This window comes from Myotis lucifugus, unplaced genomic scaffold, assembly GCF_000147115.1.
Source record: "Myotis lucifugus unplaced genomic scaffold, Myoluc2.0 scaffold_20, whole genome shotgun sequence".
NCBI lineage: Eukaryota > Metazoa > Chordata > Mammalia > Chiroptera > Vespertilionidae > Myotis > Myotis lucifugus.
In genome coordinates this window covers 808,690-830,264 of record NW_005871068.1, presented here as the reverse complement: position 1 = coordinate 830,264, position 21,575 = coordinate 808,690, and the positions used below count along the sequence as shown (strand labels likewise).

The window sequence follows — 21,575 nt, the reverse complement described above, 5'->3', positions numbered from 1 at the left end:
CCATTTAATATCCTTATAAACACAAATTAACTGTCAGTAATGTGCTCATTATCCAGGGATTCTAGACAGTGGACTGTTCGAAGATTGGGTATGAGTGGACCCATGGGGCCATATAATAGCCAACTCCACTCAAAACACCTAAAACAGGATGCAGCAAAAGGCTGGAATTAAATAAAACTATACCTTCATAAGGTTTGCCCCAGCAATCCTTACGTAGGCAGGGGGTTCTTTTTTTTTTTTAATATATTTTATTGATTTTTTACAGAGAGGAAGGGAGAGAGACAGAGAGTTAGAAACATCGATGAGAGAGAAACATCGATCAGCTGCCTCCTGCACATCTCCCACTGGGGATGTGCCCGCAACCCAGGCACATGCCCTTGACCGGAATCGAACCTGGGACCCTTCAGTCCGCAGGCCGACGCTCTATCCACCGAGCCAAACCGGTTTCGGCTGGCAGGGGGTTCTTAATCTTCTTTGTGCCATACATCCTGTGGGCAGGCACTTAAAACCTACAGACCATTCTCAGAATAATGTTTATGAGTGCATAAGAAGAGGAACACAGCTGTAACCGGTTTGGCTCAGTGGACAGAGCATCGGCCTGCAGACTCAAGGGTCCCCGGTTTGATTCCAGTCATGGGCATGTACCTTGGTTGCAGGCACATACCCAGTAGGGAGTGTGCAGGAGGCAGCTGATCAATGTTTCTCTCTCATCAATGTTTCTGACTCTCTCTATCCCTCTCCCTTCCTCTCTGTAAAAAATCAATAAAATATATATTTTTTAAAAGAAAAGGAACGCAGATTTATAAAGGAAACCAGTTATTCGGAAACAGTTAACAAAACAGTTGTTTTACTATTTGACATCATGTTTGTGATACTTCATTAACTCATTAAATAAAATCCAGCATTGGGTCTAGCCACTTTATGATTTTGAAGTGGTGATGTATGTAAATAATATCTTAAGATACCTGTAACATCTGTATTTAAGAAAAATAACAATGACTTGCAATAAAAAAGTGACAGCTAATAATATCAGAGTTTGTTGCTTCAGTTCATAATTAAAATGCTAAAGTTCCATCAAAGGTTAGTAAAAATAACGGTGCATTTTTCCCCATGCAAGTTCCTGAATTCTATCAAGCGCCCTCTTGAGGGGTTGTGGGCCTGGGTTAAGGATCCCCTAGGGATGAGAAAAGAAAGGGGCATAGATGTAATTGTTTTAATGGCATCTAAAGAGGATCTAGAGCAGCCTACGATGACACTCTTTCTTATTTTCCCTGATTCCCCTTTCCTCTTCTTTCTTTTGCTGTAGGAGTGATTTAAAACTCACATTCCCCAAGGAGTGTGTTGTCTGACCAATTTGATTATCAAGACCTTGCAGGATTCAAGGTAATGGCCATGGTCTGTCAATAAAAGTTAGGAATACACACAAATATCATAACCTATTGTTTTCCCTCCTAGGCCTGTTATTTTCAGGACCAACTGCCTTATTTACAGGTATGCGATACTTTTGGAAAAAAAAAAAAAACTAGATCACAATATTTTACTCTAGTAATGCTCTAAAGTTTTTTTATAAATTCAAGTTATAAAATTTGTATTTGGCTTTGAAACTAACATTTCTTAAGCATCTATTATGTGCCAAGTGCTTTTAAAACATTAATTTAAGCCTCATGAAGTTAACAGTAATAACAGATGCTAAGTATTAAACCCTGTGCGGACGATATTCAGCACATCTCAGTCATTTCGTCCAACAGTATAACCAGAGAAGAAACTGAGGTGCACAGGGAAGTGGTTTGCCCACTGTCACATAGCCAGTAAGTGGCAGAGCCCCAATTTTTTTTTCAGAGACTGAACTTGAACACCATCTGTTGAGCTCTGATTTCCCTTGTTGTAACTTATACAAGACCACAGCACCAGGGAGTCTTGGAGCCCCAGGAGGACTTTGGACTGGCTCACTGTCCTCCCTTCCTGAGGCCTAGAACACACACGGAGAACAACTAACAATTACCCTTCCCCTCCTGTCAGGGCCAAGCTCTGGTTAGATCTCAGGACTTTTCTGGGAGAGCATGCAGAATCCCAGGCACAGGAGGAGGGGGAGGAAGAGGAGATGAGAAAACCACTTCTCCCTGTCCAGCCAACCAGCCACTCCACCTCAGCACCCAGCCACATGGAGTGCATGATCATTCTCTCCTTTCTTCAACACGTATTTACTCGGCACCAACTATGTGCCAGCCACTAGGCTGTGTGCTGGATCACAGTGAAGCCAAAATGGACAAGATTCTGGCTCTCAGAAAATTTACCCTCTGCGGGGTGGCCAGGTGGGGAGTGGGGAAGGACGACACGCATAAGAGAGAACATGGAACAAGTAAGAAAGTTCAGAAACAAGATAATTTCAGATGGTATACATGCCACAAAGGACAAACTTACAGGTAATAGGATTCAGAGAGACTGGGTAGGAGTAGGGGGTTATTTTTAATAAAGATGTTCTCTGACCCTTCTCTATCACTGAAATAAATTTGAATTCATTCCAAGATAACTCACCTTTCTAATGACCTCTTCAGGGCTCTAGAGCAGCACTGTCTCATAGAAATATTATCTGAGCCACATATGAAATTTTTAATTTTCTTGTAGCTGCATTTAAATAAGCAAAAAAGGTGAGATTATATATAATAATATATTTTATTTAACCCAAAAGATCTTAAAATAGTATCGTTTTAATATGTAATTATAAAATAACCAGATATGTCACATATTTTTAAACAAAGTCTTTGAAATTTGATATGTATTTTACACTCACAGCACATCTCAATTCCAGCCAGCCATATTTCAAGTGCTCAAAGCCACATGTGGCTAGTGGTTACCATAAGTGAACAGTGCAGTGCTAGAGTCTTGATTACCATACCTATTGAAACATTTTGTGATATGCAGATTTTTCATTTCCACAAGGACAACCTTGGAAGCTTTATTAATCTCTGCACTTCTGTATCCTCCTATGTCTAACATGATACCCTCTTGCTAGATGTGAATGAGAAAGTGTAAATTCTGGTTGCTATTGGCAATAATCTTACACCAAACAGACTTAGGAGCATAAGATGGTGGACATCAGAGTAGAGAAAGAAAGGAATGTGATCCTTAATGACATAGTTCAGCTGCTGGATCAACCCTTACCTAAAGTCCACTAGACATTTTGGTTACATAAGCCAGCAAATTTTTCTTATTGTTTAAGCCAGCTTGAGTAGGTGTTTTTGTCATTTGTGACTGAAAGCAACTGCTGCCAGGAAAAAAGTAAATGCTCAGTAAATAATCTTTAGTCCACAAATTAATTAATATGGTCACAATGCTGTGCATTTCTATTTAAAGTGAATGAATTTCGCCTGGCTGGTTTGGCTCACTGGATAGAGCGTCGGCCTGGGGACTGAAGGGTCCCAGGTTCGATTCCAGTCAAGGACATGTACCTTGGTTGCGGGCACACCCCCAGTAGGGGATGTGCAGGAGGCAGCTGATCGATGCTTCTCTCTCATCGATGTTTCTAACTCTCTATCCCTCTCCCTTCCTCTCTGTAAAAAATCAATAAAATATATATTGTTTTTTAAAAAAGTGAATGAATTTCTCCCAAATTAAAGAGCATACTCAAAATGGATGCAATGAATAGATCTGGTTCTTATCAAGCACAACCAACTTATTTGTAATATTAACCATTATGACAGAAGAACTACATGAAATCCATCTGGCTAAGATCATATCTTAAAATCAAATGCTTGGAGCATTTAAGAGTCAAAAAGTAAGACAAGGAAATATATGGAGGATGGAAAAAACACACAAGAAGAAAACCTAAAATGCCAACTGCGAAAACTACTAGAACGCAAGCTTTTACACATGGTAGCCATTCTCATGGCCTCTTTACTTCCTTCAGCCAGTAGAAATAGAACATATCTTAAAGCTACATGAACATTCTTCACAGTCTTCAGGAAGAAATTCATTTCTATATTTGAAGTGAATATCTCCTAACAGGAAATTTCTACACTTTTAAAATTTGACTTCTTTCCCCTTCCTCACACTCCATGCATCCCCACCCCCACCCAAACTCAAATAGTGTATGAAAGATTAGGAAAAATGTGAACAACAACAACAAAAATCTTTCCAAGTAAAATCATTTCATTTGACATTCTGAAAGTCCTCTATACAGGCCCAAATCTTCATGCAGGACCCCTCTGTGCATACAAGAGTGATGGTGACATGTGAATAACCTAGCAATCTTTGCTTCCTGTGTGGCCACATGGAAAAGAGCCAGCATGATCAGAAAAATGGAAATCTTCTCTGAGTGGGCACACCCAGTCTGCATAGCAGATTCACTGAGGCTTACAGGGCCTGCGTTTTCACCAGGAATAAAAGCCCTCCACAATGGCCCCACCGCATCCCCATTTTGATTTTTCCAGTCTGATATCATTTATTTCAAAAAACTTAATGATATCAAGGCTTAGATTGGTAATTCATTACATTACGTTCATGGTATGAGGAAAACGCCACCGTTAACTGTATCTTCAATAATCTGATCTTCCTAATTGTCAAATCACTTTACTGGAGCTGAACTGAAGTTTTCTCTGCAAAAGTTGGTTTGGCTAGGATTATTTGTAGGGAGAAAAAAAGATTATAGAGGGTTATTTAATTATGAGAATCATTTGGATCTCAACCAGCAAGTATTTACAAATAAACAACTGATCTATGAATCACAATCATCTTTCTCTGCTCATTAATGCATAGCCCCTACTTCACTTTATTGTTCCACTGATGCTGTCTGTGCTTGAACATAATAATATACTGCATTTCTTTACAAAATATTGGCAAAGATTGTTATTCCATAATAGAGATGAGCTGGCCCTACCTTGAGTCATCTGTCTTCTGTTTGACACAAGTGTTCTATCTCACTCATTGCCTCATGTTTCATAAGTGCTCATTTGCAACATTTTCATCTGCTCGTTCATAAGCAATGCGTGCTGTGTCATCTCCATGGTCACATAAAGACAAATTTGGGAGGTTTTGTAGGAAGGAAATTTTAAGACATTTAAACACATCACTATATTCAGCCTTTTTTAAATAAAATCCTGATTCTTGAAGAGAACAAGAAGTTATTTTATTTTCCAAGTAGAAATCTGAGTCTTATACGCCATTTAAAGAAAAAATTCACAAAGCCAGGTTGCTGACTTCAATAGAGGGCAATTTTTCATCAGCCAGGTCTGTCAAATCCATTTTATTTCACAAATTGGATGGCCATATCTGTGTGTTCTCTATCAGACATAAGAAAATGGTTTTCTTTTGATTGGTAGTATTGCATTTTATTTTTGGATGTTCTCTTTATCGAGGGTGAGAAAAAATATCTAGACAGTATTCAATATTTTTGAAAGCACATGATATTTACAAAGGATAAGACCAGAATAATACTTAAGGGTTTCATAGACATTACTTTGTGAGACTCAGAACTATCTTTGAGATAAAACTGAGGAGCAAAGGACAAATATTTATTAAGGGCCTGCTATATGAAAGGAACTGGACTGGATAATTTATATGGGTCATCTCCTTTAGTCCTCACAAACCCCATGAATTGGGTATTGTTATCTCCACTTGAAAGATAAGAAAACTTGAGCTAGCTGAGATAAGTAATTAACCAAAAGTGACACAGAAGAGAAATGAAAGGGAACCAGGATTCAAATCCAGTTCTGTGGCCTCGAAACTCATGCTCTGAGTAGCTTACAGTGAGGAAAAAAAATTGTAAACAACCTAAGTGGCATCATAGGAATTGCTTAATCAGGGGTGGGGAATGTCCAGCCTGTGGGCCATATAAGGCCTGAAAAATCATTTAGTCTGGTCCTGCCAAGGCATTAGGGATGAGCTAATGAAATATTTGACCAAATATAGCAGGCTAATTTTTAAGTTGATGATTTTGCATGGCCCACGAATGATGTTATAAATACCCAAATGGCCCCTGGTAGAAAAATGGTTCCCCACTCCTGGCTTAAATAAACTGTAATCCTATATAATAAAAGGCTAATATGCAAATTGACCAAACGGCAGAACAACCAGTCACTATGACATGCACTGACCACCAGGGGGCAGACACTCAACACAGGAGCTGCCCCCTGATGGTCAGTGTGCTCCCACAGGGGGAGCACTGCTCAGCCAGAAGCCAGGCTCACAGCTGGCGAGTGCAGCGGCAGTGGTGGGAGCCTCTCCCACCTCCTCAGCAGTGCTAAGGATGTCCAACTAATGAACATCCCCCAAGGGCTCCCGGACTACAAAAGGGCACAGGCCGGGCTGAGGGACCCCCCACTCCAAGTACACAGAATTTCACACACCAGGCCTCTAGTGTATCCATAAAAAGCAATCAGGGCAAATGATGCTATAGATCTATTTTTATTTACATGAAAAGATGTTAACATGTAAATATCAAGTAAAAAGAGCAGATTATAAAAAGAGAACATATTATATGATTCCTTTTAAGTTACACATATCATTTTATATGTATATTTGCAGTTAAAAAATTATAGCTAGGTGATTGGATTTGAAGTATGTTTCTTCTTGTTATTCATTTATAGTTGGTGTACAATGAGCTTCTATTGCCTGGATGCTTGGATGAATGGGCAGATACAGTGAGAGATATGTAGATACATAGATATAGAATATACAAAGAGATATAGATAGAATTTAAAGATCTAGTGATTAAAAAATAAGATTGTAGCCACATCTGATATTTGAAAAGCTCTATTATACACTTTAAGAATACTCATGTGCAACATACTTGTAAAAGTTCAGAAAAATATATCTATAAGTCTATCTGTATATCAATGTCTATACATTATTAGATATATTTTCTCACTATCTATATATAAATGCATTGATATAAACAGAATAAAACAATATCTACACATTTATAGAGACAATGACAGAATATTATAAAACAAATATAGCAAAATGGTAGCAATCAGGGAATCTGGGTGAAGAGTATATTGGAGTTCCTTGTGCTATTCTTTCAACTTTTCTGTAAATGTGAATTACCTCAAAGTTTAAAAGTTTAAAAAAGTAATACACATTTTATATTTCAAACACATAGTCTGGTAAAAGATTATACCAATTTAAAAAGAGACACTACTCCACCATTTGGTCTCCTTATTGGCACTTGAAACAAGAGCCTGTGATCAATTTTTTAATTCACCCTTTACAGTGCTTGTAACAGAATAACTTGCGATTTATTTGGTTGTCTTCCCCAGAGCACAGAAATATATGGGAAGCCTCCCATTTTGTTTCACAAGGCCAGCACAATTTTAATAACAGAATTTGACAAACCTAGCACATAAAAATCCATGGACCAGCGTGAATCATAAATATAGACACAAATGTAAAAAACAAATAATAGCTTATTCAAGTCTAATAATTCCTTAAAAGAAAATAATAAATCATTCACAGATAGGGTTCATTTCAGGATTATAAGGTAAAGTCAGCATGAGAAAATCTAGAGAATGTAAGAGATATTTCATCTGACTTTCTTGATAAATAGTAAAGAGAGGTCTTTCTTTAGCAACTCCTTTTTGTAAACTAGAAATAACAGAACAGAATAAAGAAGACTACCTATTACAAGGAAAAATATATTTGAGGGGGAATACTAGAGACATTACTACCCAAGCTAGAAATATGAAAAACACACCCATTATCATTGCTATTATTCAACTCTGTTCTGGAGGCTCTAGGCAACATAGTAAAAGGAAATTACTTCTTAATTTTATGATAACCTCTCTAAAAAATCCCAAAGAAGCCACAAAAAGCTATTAATTAATAAGAAAGTTTTAATCAGATCCAATACAGTATATCAAACCTTTATGCCAGACATCGCAAGTTGGCAAACTTTTTCCATAAGGTTCAGAGAGTAAATATTTTAGGGTTTGAAGGCCATATGGCCTCTGTAGCAACTATTTAACTCTGTCATGCAAAAGCAGCCATAGATAATACAGAAATGAATGGATGTATCTGTCTTCCAATAAAACTTTATTTACAAAAATAGGCAGTGGGCCAGATCTGGCCCACTGGTCACAGTTTGCTGACCCCTACTTTATACCACACAAAAAAAAAAGTCGATGGAGAAAAGTTATCATGTCAAACAGCAAAACAATATGTAAAGACCTAGAAATTACTTTCTAAAGGGCGATTCAACTATATGAATCAAAATTTAAACTATGAATACTCTTTCAACATAACAAGTGCATTTCTGGGAACTTATACTAAACATATATTTAGGGAAGGACATAAAGGTGTGTACATATGGATATTTATTATAGTGTTATTTGTAATAGGAAAAAATATATCTTACATAATCCATGTCTATGAAAAATATATCATTTTTAAAGGTATGACAGAACAGTATGCATATCAGTTAATTTTTAAGTATATGGGTGTGTGATGGTTATGCATATGTAATCACACATGAAAAAAAATCCTGGAAAGATATATACCCAATTGCTTCATCAGCAGCTACTCTTCGGGGTGGACTTATAGGAGGCTTTCTTCTTTCCTTTTGCATGTTATTTTTGCTCTTTTCTATTTCCCATCTAAGCTTGGGAATGAAATTTTTCATTTTTAAAAGAAGTAAGCAAACAAAAAACTCCAGTGCTGCTCTGAACAATTTACTCTTATTTCTATGAATTTTAAAGAAGCCTGTATACAATATCCTCCTCAAATAAAACACATCAATACTGATTTTAATTTTTACATTAAGACATCTCCAAAAAGTTCTTTAAATTACTATAACTGTTTCAAGCCCTGAAGATGGAAATCTTTTTATTGTAAGTAATGTAAAAGGAGCATCTATCTGGAAATCTTGTCTTTCTCTTTTCTTCAGTGATATTTCTGCACACGTGATTGGATTTAGAAAGCCACAGAAGGGAAACAGGAAATAGGCAAGATTGGAAAGTGATGGACCAACCTGAGGTAATATCTTACAGGGAAATAAGTATTAGTAAATTCATTCCTTGAAGTCTTATTTATGGTTGCATAGTGTGGGAATTTCACCTGTTGGGTTGGGGTAAACCTCTGACATTCTTGAAAATTCTCATTTATAATTTATGACGACTAAGTTTGGGTCTCTTAGTAGAAAATGTTAAGTTCATATGATTTATTTTTTTAATCTTTATTGTTGAAAGTATTACATAGGTCCTCCTTATCCCTCCCATAAACCTCTTCCAGCCCGCTCCCGTCCTCCCCCGGCCCCGCCCAGGCCCTCACCACCCCACTGTCTGTGTCCACGCGTTATGCATATATGCATTCAAGTTCATGGGTTGATCTCTTCCTACACACCCTCCCCTGCCTACATATGATTTATAGCTAGTGACATTTAAGCATGTTTTCCCTTACAATTGATAACAGTTATCTATTTTACCATGTTTTGGTTATAGTATATCTATAAATTGGTACATATTTGATTTTCATGTATTTAAAATCTTGGAAAAAAGGAGTTGGGGAAGAAAGGAAAATAATGATCCCTGTAAGTGCTCAGAAATTCTTTGTAGGTGTAAATGAACGCAAGTTATATGGCATAACTAACAGTTAACACAAAGAGGAAAAAACATTATTTTTGCCTTCTCAAAACACCGAACTTATCTGGCTTTGAAATCTACCAATTTCCCTCCTGAAGTGGCGGTCTCCAATAGCTCAGCATAAAAATTAGATCCATTGCAAACAGAAGATCCTCTGGCAAAAGACATTTTCAACTTTTGAAGGGTGTGTGCACACACACCTATGTGAGTATGTGTATGTACGCACATGTGAGTACGTGTGTGTGATCTTGTCGTTATAAGAGAGGCCATGGGAGAAAAGACAGTCTCCCCAGAGATAAGTTAGAAGTTAACAGGAACAATATGACAAACACCAAGGTCATCCAGAGTTCTCAAAAGTGATGTCAAAAAACGATGAGGTGTCAAGTATATTTTGTAAGCCATAAAAATCTAGGACACAATGAGCAAGTGATAAAGTTTGCTCTGAACACAACAGACAAATAAGTACATTGATATAACATGGTTTGCATTAACTATTCCTTTGCTCCCAGTCTCAATCAGATGCTATTTGTCCTTCAGCAGCAGAAATTACTACTGTGAAACATGAACATAATGACTCAAGCTTGTATTGAGATCGGGGAGATTGGAATTCCACAACTTTCCTCCCAAGCTTCCATTTTTAAAAATCTTGAACATGAATTCAGTATAGCTAAAAAGTGAATAGGGAAATTATGGTGGGTTTTTTGTGGGTTTGTTTGGTTTTTTTTGGTCAAATACTGATCTCTGTAAAGCGATCCCCAGTAGAAACTTACCCTTCAACTTGAGGTCCACATTATGTCTCAGCCAAGGATAAACCCCATAGCTTGGCATATCTTCAGGAATCGGATTGCTGTTTATCCAGCCATCACAAGCAAACCGGAAGAAATTATCACAAGGGTCCACAGACGGATTTACTTTACTCAAGATGGCAGCAGCTATGTAAAAAGAAAATCATAGGATTAATGACAAGCACTGAATGCTGTGTATTGGCCTCTTCCAAATTAAACAATGATTTCCTATCTACCAGTTCCCAAGCCTTCGCTTTTACATTTCCCTGAATCAACTGCTATCCAGCAGTGAACTCTGGGTTGTAGAAGGATGCTAACTTGGCCCTATAAGACTCCTTGGCTAGAGAGCAAGGCAAAGTGGGCATTCTAGATGAGGGACCCAAGGCAGGGGCCTCTCTTACCCAGGTCTAGGAGCAGAACTGAGTATTTGTATAAGTTAACAGAAAGACAAAATAGACTGATGTATACATTTTTTCCTCTTTCATAAGCCCACACACAATTACATATGACATATAGTCGATAGGTATTAAGTTTGTACAATTGTAAATGTTTCCAAGAGCTTTAAAAACTATCTTTCATTACAAAATGAGAAGGTTCCAATATTCCCAACATTGAACTCCAACTCTCTTCCAACTGTCATACAATTGCTGACTACCACTCTAGCACAGAGATATCCACCAACAAATTTTTTTCAGACAGCTAATATTTTAATGATATTGGAAAGATGACATCCTAAGTAGTTTTCATACTCTCATTAATGCCAGAATACATTTCTGTTCAAAGTAATGAAAACCCAATGAGTTTTCAGCTAAATGTGAATAAATTGCCCCCAAAAGTAAAATCTGTATACATTTAGATACACATGTTAGTTTGGCTACATGTGTGGTTCCTCCAGGCTTAAAAGTAAGGCTAGATATTTCTTGCCTAGACCTTCTATGAAAATTTCAAACAGCTTTTTGTCTTCAATAAAGTAAATAATATACAAACACCCTCATTTCTATAGGACATCAAAATTCCTACTATTTTCAACCTCCCCCAAAAAAAAGAACAAAGCAAAAAAATTGATTGTCATTAATCCTATCTATGGTTTAGAAGTTTGATAAATTTTAAATTGGCTTAATATTTTCATCTTTCAGAATTCAGTTTTATCCAATTACATTTTTACTTACTGCTACTATATTATTATTATTTAACATGCAAATATACTAGAACACACAAAATCTTCATTTCAGTTTCTATTTAGTTATACTGGCTGTGCAGCCACAGAATGAATCTTCTATGTGACACCTCAGGGTCACTGAACATACAAGTTTCAGTCCCACACAATATTTACACTCACACAAAGGAACCCCACACACATTATTATTATTTATTTATTTTTTGCAAAAAGCTGTATTGTTTCCATTTGGTCCAATGCATGGGAGAGGGCTTCAGGGTGGTTAAAAGAATGGCTAGTAGTTTCGGGGAGAGGCTCAGGCAAAAGCCAGACACCAGGGGAATGCAGAGGGGCCCCTCAAAGGCCTCTGTGTTCCAAAGGCTTCTGGTTGTGCTTAAAGGTGGGCCTTTCAAAGAGATACTGCCCAGCCCAGCCTGGGGGTGGCAGCCTGCAGATGTTAGTCAGGGGGTCACTCATCTTGATGAGTTTCACCTGCTCATCCAGGAAGCGGTTCTGCAGGAAGTCACAGAGCTGAAGGTCTGTGACTGTGCAGACAGAACCCAGGGCCTGCAGGTTCCTCTCCAAGGCCAGGACGGCTTCCATGGCAGCCTGAGTTTTGCCCCACTCACTGTGGGGAGGCTTCAGCACAACCTGGAGAGAATGAGGCCACCTCACTGGTTTTGCATCTTTAAGAGATGCTCAGCGCCCTTGCACTTCTTCTGTGCCAACTCCTGGAAGAAGCGGCCCCACCCTCCAGAGCCACATTGTCGGGTGGAAACAGGAGCCCAGAGAGAGGTGGGTGTGGGGGGCCTGCAGATGCAGGTTGGCCAAGTGGTTGACCGCAGCCTCCACCTCAGTGGAATAATTCTGACCAATGTGGGAGCTCATGGTTGTTTGGCAATAAAGAGTTAAAGTAGAAAAAAACAAACAGTGTGTTGGCTGGTCCCGGAAGTGGTTCTGGAGGTGGGGACTGGATGAGACGCTGGAGAGTGGCCGGAGGCTGGAAGAAGGGGTGTCCCAGGGTCTGTTCCGTCCCAGGGTCTGTTCTGTCACTGTAGAAGCAGAGACAGATCCGGGGCCACCGAGGGCACTCTCACACATTTTTATTCACACAAGCACATTGCTTTCTGGGTGCCTCCCAACCCTCAAATGTAGCCCTCCCCATCTCCTCAGTATTCTTGCAGGTACCTAGAAACACTGCAAGGTCAGCTCCAACCTCAGCCCTGATATAAAGTGAAGGAATACATCACTCACTGAATTTGGAACTGAGCCCGGTGAATGGGGAAACTCTAGCTTCAGCCTCCCAATTCATCATTCACATTTCCCAGCTGGGCACAGAGCTGCATTTTGAGAAGGGAACTGTGACTTCAAATTGCAAGGGACCATACACCAAAACTCCTTTCCCCCCACTCAGCTTCATGGGGAAAACCCAGACTCTTGTTTTAATAATAATAATTATTATACATATATATACACATATATGTATATATATGATGATGGAAACCTGTGCTATGTACTCTCTCAAGTCATCTATAATAATAAAAGCATAATATGCTAATTAGACCTTCCCGGCGACCTTTCGGACAAAGCCAGGGATGCGAGGGCCGAGGCAAGCCACCGCGGCTGCGAGGGCCAAGCCCCTTGTACAAATTTCATGCATTGGGCCTCTAGCTGTATATAAGGTGAATTGTTATGTGGTTTCCAGCTAATTTATGTAGTACAGATGGAGGGACCACCCCATATACCAGGCTGAATTTGTAAGTTTAATCAGGGCTCAAGAAAGAGGGGGAGGGCTGTGGTAATAAAAATAATAATAAATACTGGGCATTTCCTCTGTGCCAGGAACTATGCTAGCCCTTTCCAGGCAGTATGGCATCATCACAGACTCCAGAGCCAGACTACCTGGATTTGAATGCCAGCAATACAATGCAGTAGCTCTGTAACCTCAGGCAGGTTACTTAACCTCTCTATGTCTTAGTTTCCTCATCTGTAAAATGCGGACCATAATAACACCCCATAGGATTTTCAAGATAATTAAATGAGTAAATATATGTCAAGTGTTTAGAACAGTGCCAGAGACACTGCCAAATAATACAGTTGCCAGGTAAAATACAAGATGCTTGGTGAAATTTGAATTTCAAATAAATGACTAATTTTAGAGTATAAATTCATACCAATTATTATATGGGACATACTTCTGCAAAAAAATTAGTGGTTGTACGTGTGCAATTCAAATTTTTTTTTTAATATATTTTTATTGATTTTTTACAGAGAGGAAGGGAGAGGGATAGAGAGTTAGAAATATCGATGAGAGAGAAACATCGACCAGCTGCCTCCTGCACACCTCCCACCGGGGATGTGCCCGCAACCAAGGTACATGCCCTTGACCAGAATCGAACCCGGGACCCTTCAGTCCGTAGGCTGACGCTCTATCCACCGAGCCAAACCGGTTTTGGCTGCAATTCAAATTTAACTGAGCATCCTAAATGTGTCTGTAGCTAAATCCGGCAACCACACATATAAATTTTTAGTACTATAATTCCACGAACACTTATCTGAAACTTGAGGCCAGATGTTTCAGAGCTCATAGATTTTCACATTTTAGAAAAGTAATACAGTGCATATACCACAGATTATATAACGGAACGCCTCCAGCAACATCTGGAATGGCACTCCTGAAACAAGCACATTAAGAATTCTATTGGGAATGTATACATATTCTCATACGGGGAAAACAAAGTCTAAAACAGTCTCACATAAGTTAGGATCCAGTTTTGCCACCACAGGAGTTGAGATCAGGTCCAGTCTTGCCATCTGAGAATTACCATGCTCTCTGGGTTTGGGGTTAAGGATCTGGAATTGTGGACCTGGATTACTACTACCACAATCATTATTTTCTTATATTCTCACTGGCATGATAAGTGAAAACTATTATCCCCACTTTACAGTTGGTGAAACTGAGACTTAGGGTGTCTATGTACTTAACTCAAGATCAGGTGGCTTTTAAGTGGCCACATTATGCTTCAAGCCCATGCCAGACTGTTTGCCCTTACCCACTATCATTAACATACCCGTTCCTTCATTCCTTCTTTCCTTGTATTCTTTCTCCACTTCTTATTTTGAAAGACCGGTTAAAATAGGAGGAAATAGAAAAGGTGAAGAAAAGAGATTTATGGGAGAGACATCTTAGAAAAGGTTCCGAAGCCAAGCACTTTCTAGCGTGCTGCACCCACATACGCACACAGCGCCCACGCACGCGCACGCACGCACGCGCACGGCACCCGTGGACGCAGGCACGCACGCACGCAGCACGCACAGATGCGGCATGTACGCACAAGGCACGCACATGCACGTGGCGCACGCACACACACGTACACACACACGCCACCCGTGGACGCATGCACGTACACATACACACACGTGGCATGTACACACACAGGCACGCACATGCACGTGGTGCACACACACACACACATGCCACCCATGGACGCACGCACGCACACATACACACAGACATGCGGCATGTACGCACAAGGCATGCAGGCACGCACACACAAAGTGCACATGCACGTGGCTCCCACACACACACACACACGCACGAGGCACATGCATGCACATGACATCCGTGCACACAGCATTGCTCTGGTCCTTCCCTTGGCCACAATTCTGCGACGTGTTCTGCAGGTGTTCTGCAGACCCCTGTGCATAGTGGGGCTCATGTGCTTAACTTATCCTATGGCTCTCTCTTTCGAAAACACACTAGTGTCCCTACCCACCTGAAAAATGGGGGTTGGGGCTGGAAATCTAGGCCCTAACACTGGTTTATGGAAGGAATCTAATAGCTGAGGCAACTTTAAGTACTCAGCTTCACTTTAAGGAATTCACTGATATACAGCCTGATCACCTCAAGAAAAATTTGACTTGTAATGTGGAATAGAAGGACCCAAAGAGACTCCAGGTAACCGTGGAAGCATGGATTTACAGAGGATCCCTGCGTGGACGCAAGCAGGGTGGACCCACTGACCAGAAGATTCAGAAAGACTGCTTAAGATAAATAGGAATCTATATCGAGTTGAGGCCATAGGAAGGTCAATGGTCTCAGTCTTTGGGCCTTAAAGAGAGGCCATTCAGCTTTCCAAGCCCCTTTCTGATTTCCTTATACAGGAATACCTTGGGGGGGTTCTTTTTTTCTTTTTTATTAAATTTATTGGGGTGACACTGGTTAATAAGGTTATATATCGTTTTCAAGTGTTTTATTGTGCTTTGCTTTATTGCTCTTCACAGGTGTTGCATTTTTTTTTTTTTTTTTTTTTTTTACAAACTGAAGGCAAGACCCTCCACCGGCAAAAAGATTACAACTCATTTTGTTGCAATACTCATTTTATTGTGGTGGTCTGGAGCCGAAATCGTCATATCTCTGTCTGCCTGCAATGACTTGGAATACCGCACAGCTGTTTTTTTCAAGGAAAAAGAAAACAGGAAACCTGCGCTCCACAACTTCACACCCAGATTTGAAAGTAAACTTAAAATTTCATCAAAATTGCATTTCATACTTTGTAAACCTCAAGCAAACAGGATACTAAAAATACCACCTGTTTTCTCTTCCACTCCCCAAGGTACCATAATTATAACTTGACACAGGATGGAAAACTGACTTACCAGCTTCGATGCATTCTGGCTTCAGGCAGTACTCCTGTTTAGCTTGGAGACTTAAGAAACCTTGACTCACTGAAAAAACAAGACCAAAATAAAGAAATGACTGCTTGAAGCAGATCACCCTCAGGTAACCCACCATCAGGCACATATACAAGACATTTGATATCAGTTCATCCTTCTCAGTATTGACACAGAACTAAAAAACCCAGTTGGCTCATTATCACAGAACCAGGCTCTGGTCATTAGCTAAGTAACCTTGGTGAGACTCTTGGTTGCTCTGCAATTCAATTCTCTCAAACATAAGATGATTGGGCACCATTAGACCAGCGCTTCTCAGAATGGGGTCCCCTGAGCAGTGGCAACAGCATCACCTGGGAATTTGTTAGAAATGCAAATTACCAAGCCCTGCAGTCCTTCTGAATCAGAAACTCTGAGGTGGGGCCCAGCCATCTGCATTTTAACAAGTCCTCCAGGGGATTCTGATGCAGGTTCATGTTTAAGAACTACTGGGCTAAAAAAACAAACAAACCAAAAAAAAAAACTACTGGGCTAGAAGATCTCTAAAGTCTCTTCTATCTCCTATTATCTATGATTTAAGTCTCATAATTTTACTCTTTTGTTTACAACTACATTCTGGTTTTAGTGATGGGAAAATTGAAATGTCATTTCGAACAAATCCTGAGTGGAAAGAGAGAGAGTTCTGGGTCTTATCTAAACCATCCATATAGATATGGCCCAAGGGGGAGGAAGGTAATATATATTGTATGTAACTCAGTCATCTAGCAAGAGAGCCATTATTTGCCTGCTTTGTACCCCACACACCCTCTTCCCTCCAGACCCAGCCTAGCTACCAGACAGACGCAGCTCCATGGACCAAGCTTCCAACTACTTCCACCAACACAAAGCGGAACAAAACCCCCACAAGATGGAAACAGCTTTCCACCAATAGCTCACTTTCCCCCATCTGGTGCAACATTATCTAAATGGATTTCTGCAGGAGTACAGAAGGGTACCCATTTGTAAACTCCAGGTAGCACCTGGGCATTAGCAGATGTGAGCTTAGATTTCAGAAATATTTTTGGTAGCCGAAGAACTGGTGGGGAATTCATTATCACTGGGCTCTGTGGGCAGAACTAAGGAACCATTTGGAGATGTGGCTGTGGGGAGATGGAAGTTGGGGGTGGAGGGCTCTTTGTGGCATCCTCAACTGAGAAGCAGAATCAGAAAGCGTGGCGGTATCTATATTTCTGCTAGAGATGGGATACCTGTACGTCACTTGCCAGCCTGTCAATCTGGTTTGTTTATTTACTTGCCTGTTTGTTTATATTCTGTTTATTTATTAACCCACATTCTGAGAGGAGCCAGCTTTTTCTTTGTTCATATCTCTGCTGCCATCCTCCAAACAGCCTTTTTACCTATTACACTGCAGATTCGATAAACTGCCTATGAAACATCTCAGGCCTGCTTTTAAGAAATGAAGTATTGACCTAGCCAGTTTGGCTCAATGAATAGAGCATCATCCTGCAGACCAAAGGCTCCCGGTTTCGATTCCGGTCAAGGGCACATGCCCGGGTTGTGGGCTCGATCCCCAGTAGGGGGCATGCGGGAGGCAGCTGACCCATGATTCTCTCTCATCATGGATGTTTCTATCTCTCTCTCTCCCTCTCCCTTCCTCTCTGAAATCAATAAAAATATTTTTTTAAAAAAGAAATGAAGTATTGTAGCATAAAGATGCATTTTGATTTCTTTAAAAAGCAAAAAAAAAAAACCACAGTGGTTAGGTAAAAATATATCTGTGTACTTTAAAAAATTAGTACCAAATATTGCAAGGTGCTTGGGTGGTGGAACCATGGAGGAAATTTCCCCTTCAGTCTACTTCCATATGTTTTCCAAATGTTCTTTAATGAGCATGTGTGTGTTTTTATAATGGAAAAATAAACTTTATTGTAAATAATATTTTATGATTCTGGACAATACCTTCTTGAAACATCGATCAGCTGCCTCCTGCACACCCCCTACTGGGGATATGCCCGCAACCAAGGTACATGCCCTTGACCAGAATCGAACCTGGGACCCTTCAGTCTGTAGGCCGACGCTCTATCCACCGAGCCAAACTGGTCAGGGCAGCCTTGTTTTATTTTAAATATATTTTTATTGATTTCAGAGAGGAAGGGAGAGGGAGAGGGAGAGAGAAACATTAATGAGAGAGAATCATTGATCCGCTGCCTCCTGCATGCCCCACACTGGGGATCGAGCCCACCACCTGGGCCTGTGCCCTGACTGGGAATCGAGGTGTGACCTCCTGGTTCATAGGTCAATGCTCAACCACTGAGCCATGCCAGCCAGGCATAAGACTGAATTTGAACAGGAAGGAGAATATACCACAAAGTCAAACTAGAAGCATCTTGAAGAGGAGAGGACCTTAGCCAGAATATTGTCACAAAGAGCATTGCCTGGCAGGTCCCAGGAGATTTCCAGACAAGGTCTTTGCTGGGTGCAGGGTGGAGGTGGGGGGGGCAGAGCCTGGGGAACTAGGTAGTGAAGAGGGAACAGAAGGAGTCTGACATAGTGCAGAGATATCTGACCAAAATATCATTTACTTTTTAATTTGAGAGTTTAAATATATTTTAAAGCAAATGTCTCTGTCGGTATGCATCCAAATGGATGTGGTCACCTGAAGCAATGCTTCTGAAACTTTAATTTGTAAACATGCAGATCCTGAATCAGTAGGTCTGGGGTGGGTAGAGCCCAGGCTTGCAAGTGATGCTGATGCTATTGGTCCACAGACCACACTTTGAGAAGCAAAGGTGTAGAATAGCCACACCCTTACTCTCTAACATCATTAGAGCTCCTCTTAAAGATTCCTAGTGAGGCCAAACCGGTTTAGCTCAGTGGATAGAGCGTCGGCCTGCGGACTGAAAGGTCCCAGGTTCGATTCCGGTCAAGGGCATGTACCTTGGTTGCGGGCACATCCCCAGTAGGAGGTGTGCAGGAGGCAGCTGGTCGATGTTTCTCTCTCATTGATGTTTCTAACTCTCTATCCCTCTCCCTTCCTCTCTGTAAAAAAATCAATAAAATATATATTTAAAAAAAAAAGATTCCTAGTGAGAACCAGGTTATTGGGCACACTGGAAAGTTCTTTTTTTCTATTAGATACAGACCTCCTTGGGTCTGTATATAATGGCTTGGTGAGTTTTACTGTGCTCTAAAAACTTGACTGCTGACCCCAAAGAATCATGTTCTCTCAAAGAACAAAGATTTGCTGCCATCAAGAGTATTCCAGCCCTAACAATGGCATGTACCTTGGTTGTGGGCACATCCCCAGTAGGGGGTGTGTAGGAGGCAGCTAATCGATGTTTCTCTCTCATCGATGTTTCTAACTCTCTATCCCTCTCCCTTCCTCTCTGTAAAAAAATCAATAAGATATATTTATTTTTTTAAAAAGAGTATTCCAACTTATATGCTTCAGCCTCAGAATGTAATCATAACAATGGAATTTCAAAAACATTTCAAGAGGCAGTAATATCATTCAAAACAGTACATATTTTTACATAAACAATCACCATTCGGATTTTTAAGTTGGGAGTGTTTTCAAAACACAAATAGTCTAGCTTTGTGGTCACTTCCTACACAGTATGTAGTCCCTTGGCATGCCCCTATCAGTTTTCCTCCAGTTTTGAATTTCAGGATAGGACACTTGCCTAAAACCCAAAAGCCAAGAGATCGCATAACAGTTTTTGAGAGCCACAAATTTGGCTGCAGGAGTAGGAGATTTAACTGTACCAGAAAGCAATAAAGCCACCTAATTCCCTAAATTTTCAGCCACAGACAACATGGAAAGATGGTTTGCTCATTTTAGCAGAGTTTTCAACCACACAACCCTAACTCTTTTCAAGTTTAATTACTGGTTTGCCCCTGCCAAGATAAACATGGCCTCCTGCATCCTGTATGTGCCAAAGAATGTTTCCAGGCATGCTACATTTCAAACTGCACCTAGAATCTGCTAAGTATAGGGCTTGGTCCTATACAACTTTCAAGCTCATGAGATAGTATGGGCTGTATGAGAAAAATACAAAGGCTGATAGGCAAGGGTTCAGAATGCCTAGTCTTTCCAACGTATTTCATTCTTTTGTATAGGAATATGTTTTTATCATCATATATTCTCCCTGGAAACCTTATTCTCACCAAGAGTTAACATAATTCAATCCTAACACCTTTCAAATCTTGGAAGAAAACCTCTTTTCCTTCATATTATTTTTTAAATCTAATAGAAAGGCGGAGTTAAAATTTTATCCCACCAGAGTCACTGGGTTGGAAAGGAAGAATATCATTTAAAGGTGCATTTATAAAAACTAATTTGTATTTTGTGTGTTAAATTTTTGTGATTCATTCAGGCAAACATTGACAGAAATCAAATGGAAAGAAATTCCAGCATGGTTTTGATCACGGTGTAATTCTTTCCTCGCAAAATAAATGAAAGTATCTGCCTATGAATTCATAAACACTCATTTTGCTAAATGTAATGCATAAAAACAATATTTGCCCAGTGCAACCGAATCCTCCAGCCACTCGGAAGCCACTTTATACCCACTTCACATCCTGGACTACGCACTGAGTACTTGCGTGTATTTATTTATTTAGCCTCCTAAAGAAAAGGCTCCCACTATTTGCATACTTAATAGAAACTAAGGATGCACCATCGACCAACACAAGCAAACAGCCCTCCACCTGCATCCTGATGAGTCTGACAGAATCAAGCACAAAGACATTTCACTGCATTCGCCCAGCTCCCTGGCCTCCAGTGCCCCACTTACCTAGAAAGAGGATGGTGCCCAGCACCAGGGTGCTACCAATGAACACCACCAGGGCGATCCGAGTGCCTTTGCTGGCCGATTTCCCAGTCTCCGTGCTGCTCCCCGTTTCTGCTTCCATTGGGAGGGATGTGAAGGCCAGACAAGAAGAGAGTCGCTGTTTGTGGTCTGTTGGCCGGTCTCAAGAATCTGGTAGGTGTTGACATCCAAAGTTCTCTTGCTCTCCTGCTAATGGACAGCTGAAAAAGGTCCTATCAGGAAAGAGCCCCTCACCAGCCCTTCTCAAATAGTTCTCCACACAAATGAAGTAAAAGAAACCCAAAATATTGGTTGCCTCGGCTCTCCCCCTGACCAGACAAAATAAACAGCGGTTGCTTTATCTTGGTGTGCTCCCCCCAGCAAAGTCCCTCTCAACCGATGGTTTGGCAGGCTCCTCTCTCAGGCGTTCCGGGTGTAGATGTTTTACTATGTTGCTGAACAGATGTTTTAGCTATTTAAATGTATAGTCACTTGGGGAGGAAAAAAAACAATTGTCTTTATCACAACTGGATTCTCGTCAGACTCCCCCTGACCATGACAAGTTAGGTGGCAAGGA

At 40.3% G+C, this 21,575-nt stretch overlaps 1 protein-coding gene across 1 annotated transcript in view; it reads right to left on the bottom strand.

The window, feature by feature from the left end:
* The window catches only part of PHEX (phosphate regulating endopeptidase homolog X-linked), a 188,492-nt gene extending 167,306 nt beyond the window's left edge, over positions 1–21,186 (bottom strand). Inside the window, exons 1-3 of the mRNA XM_023751320.1 lie at positions 20,984–21,186; positions 16,173–16,241; positions 10,343–10,504 (exon numbers count right to left, since the gene is read on the bottom strand). Of these exons, the coding sequence (XP_023607088.1) occupies positions 10,343–10,504; positions 16,173–16,241; positions 20,984–21,101 (349 nt within the window). The 5' untranslated portion in view covers positions 21,102–21,186. The remainder of the gene's footprint in view (positions 1–10,342; positions 10,505–16,172; positions 16,242–20,983) is intronic.
* Positions 21,187–21,575: the final 389 nt, after the last annotated feature.